Consider the following 2,001-nt stretch of genomic DNA (forward strand, 5'->3'; position numbering starts at 1 on the left):
GAGCTTCCAGGTGCTCATCGCTGTCAAATCTGTTCACTCTCTGCCAGGCAGTTACGAAGCTAGCTCCCTTGAACTCTGTGCAAGCCAGCAGGCAGGGCCAGGAAAACCATCAGCCCCCATCACACACACTTACCAAGGGAAAGGGATTGGCTTGAGCACAACCACGCTGTTAGCCTCCAGAGAATCTGCACAGGTGAGCACTGCAGGAAACAATGTTTCCCCCGCTCACAGAAAAAGTGAAGCTTGGTCTAGATGTTTAAAATCTGTTTCAATTCCCTGCCCTTAGGGCTGCCTCCATCCACGCTGCAGGGCAAAGCTCTGGGTCTCTGCAGGTCCCAGTCACCGTCCAAGGCTGTCCCAGGGAGCACTGCTACCCAAGCACAACCCTGGAGTTCAATGAAGCAGCTCAACACCTACGTAAAAAGCAAGGTAAAGGCATTTTAAAGAGGTCTGAGCCCCCATTCTGTTTCCAGGAGCCCTAATGCGGCACAGTCTTATGAAATGGATACAGTGCAAAACTCAGTGTGGCTGTGCCACGAAGTTCATGATGAAGTTGCTGAGAAAAGCTGCTGACCCCAGTGTAGACGGGCTGGAGCAGAGCTGCAGGGCAAGCGCTGCTCCCAGTGGGGCAAAGGCTGTGCTGCTGCTGCAGTGTTGTTTTTCCCCAGCTGCCCTTTGAACAGGGAACCCAGCAGGAAGTTTATCACTTTTGCTGGCAAGTACAGAGTGATATTAACTATTAACAACAGCTGAGGTTGCCTGATATGATATATTGTCTCCTAATTTTTATTAATTTTTTTTAATAAGTAAAAAGCCCTGAGCAAATTGCAGAGGGACCAGAGAATTCCATCACCCCATCCGTTTCCTCCCCACCCAGCTGGCCACGCATCCTGCTGCTCCCAGCCCTGCTCACCTGGCCTCTCCCAGCAGGACCCTGCTGCAAGATCTGTCCAGTCACAGAAGAAAATAATCTCTTCCAATTCCCAAGGTTGGCCATGCAGTACCAGGTATCGAGGTCCCCTCTGCTCCAAAGAAACACCTTCTCCCGCTCCCTGAGCCACACAAATCCAGCCCAAACACTCACTCTGGCCACACCAGCCCCACCATGGGGCTGGAATCGCTGCTCTGAGGTGAGCAGCAGAAAGGCTTGACACAGAGCAACTTACCCTTTGCATCTTCACACCTCTTTAAGACTCCCTAATAAACACCCAAGAGAGGCTCTGGCTCACATTCTCACCATAGATTTATAACATTGATGCTCCCTCCTTCATCCTAGGCTTGGGCTCAGCTCATCTGTCTCCCCCCACTGACTCCCAGAAATATTTCCTATACACCTGGTAACCTGAGGTCAACAGGCTGATGTGACTTCAGAGCAGGTATGGAGGGAGGCATGGGGGTCCCAAAGTCAGGAAGCTCCAGTGACGCATCAGGGGGGCATTACATAAGAGCTATTGAGCATCATGCTAGTTAATTATTGAGGAATAGGGGATCTTCTGGTAAATAGCGATTGCTGTACGTTTGATGTACTCAAGCACTGAAATGTAAGCCAGCCTGCAACTCAAACCAGAGGACAGCTGAGCATCTCAAACTCCCCAATGAGCTTCCTCACAGGAATACTGAGGATACGGGACAATCAATCATCATCGGGATTTTTATTTTCCCTCCAGCAAGCCAGAGCCTACAAAGCATTAGCTCCAATTAACCCTAATTAAAACAGAGAGTAGCTCAAGCATGCTGTCTTCCTATCTCTTTTGCTTCTTCAATGCTCGCATCAGAGAAGCCTAACACACTTCCCCATAACCAGTTTGGCTCTCGCAGACCGGTTTTCTGCCACCCTGCCTGGTCCCACACACCTGCCCCAGCTTCCTCCACCTCCCCAGCGGCTGCCAGGCTGCCGACCCCAGGTGTTACCGGGGGAAACACCCTCCCCGGAGGGCGCCCGACACCCCCCCGCCCCGCTGCACCCACCTCTTCGGCACCGGCTTCTTTCTCCTCCTCCCG

The 2,001-nt window shown here is 52.0% G+C and overlaps 1 protein-coding gene across 1 annotated transcript in view; it reads right to left on the reverse strand.

Annotated features, from left to right (window-relative positions):
* Nucleotides 1-2,001, reverse strand: part of LOC103914221 (aryl hydrocarbon receptor-like) — a 76,229-nt gene that overhangs the window by 73,848 nt on the left and 380 nt on the right. Inside the window, exon 2 of the mRNA XM_009320837.1 lies at nt 1,969-1,995. Within this exon, the coding sequence (XP_009319112.1) occupies nt 1,969-1,995 (27 nt within the window). The remainder of the gene's footprint in view (nt 1-1,968; nt 1,996-2,001) is intronic.

Source organism: Pygoscelis adeliae, unplaced genomic scaffold (assembly GCF_000699105.1).
Source record: "Pygoscelis adeliae isolate BGI_AS28 unplaced genomic scaffold, ASM69910v1 Scaffold63, whole genome shotgun sequence".
Lineage (NCBI taxonomy): Eukaryota > Metazoa > Chordata > Aves > Sphenisciformes > Spheniscidae > Pygoscelis > Pygoscelis adeliae.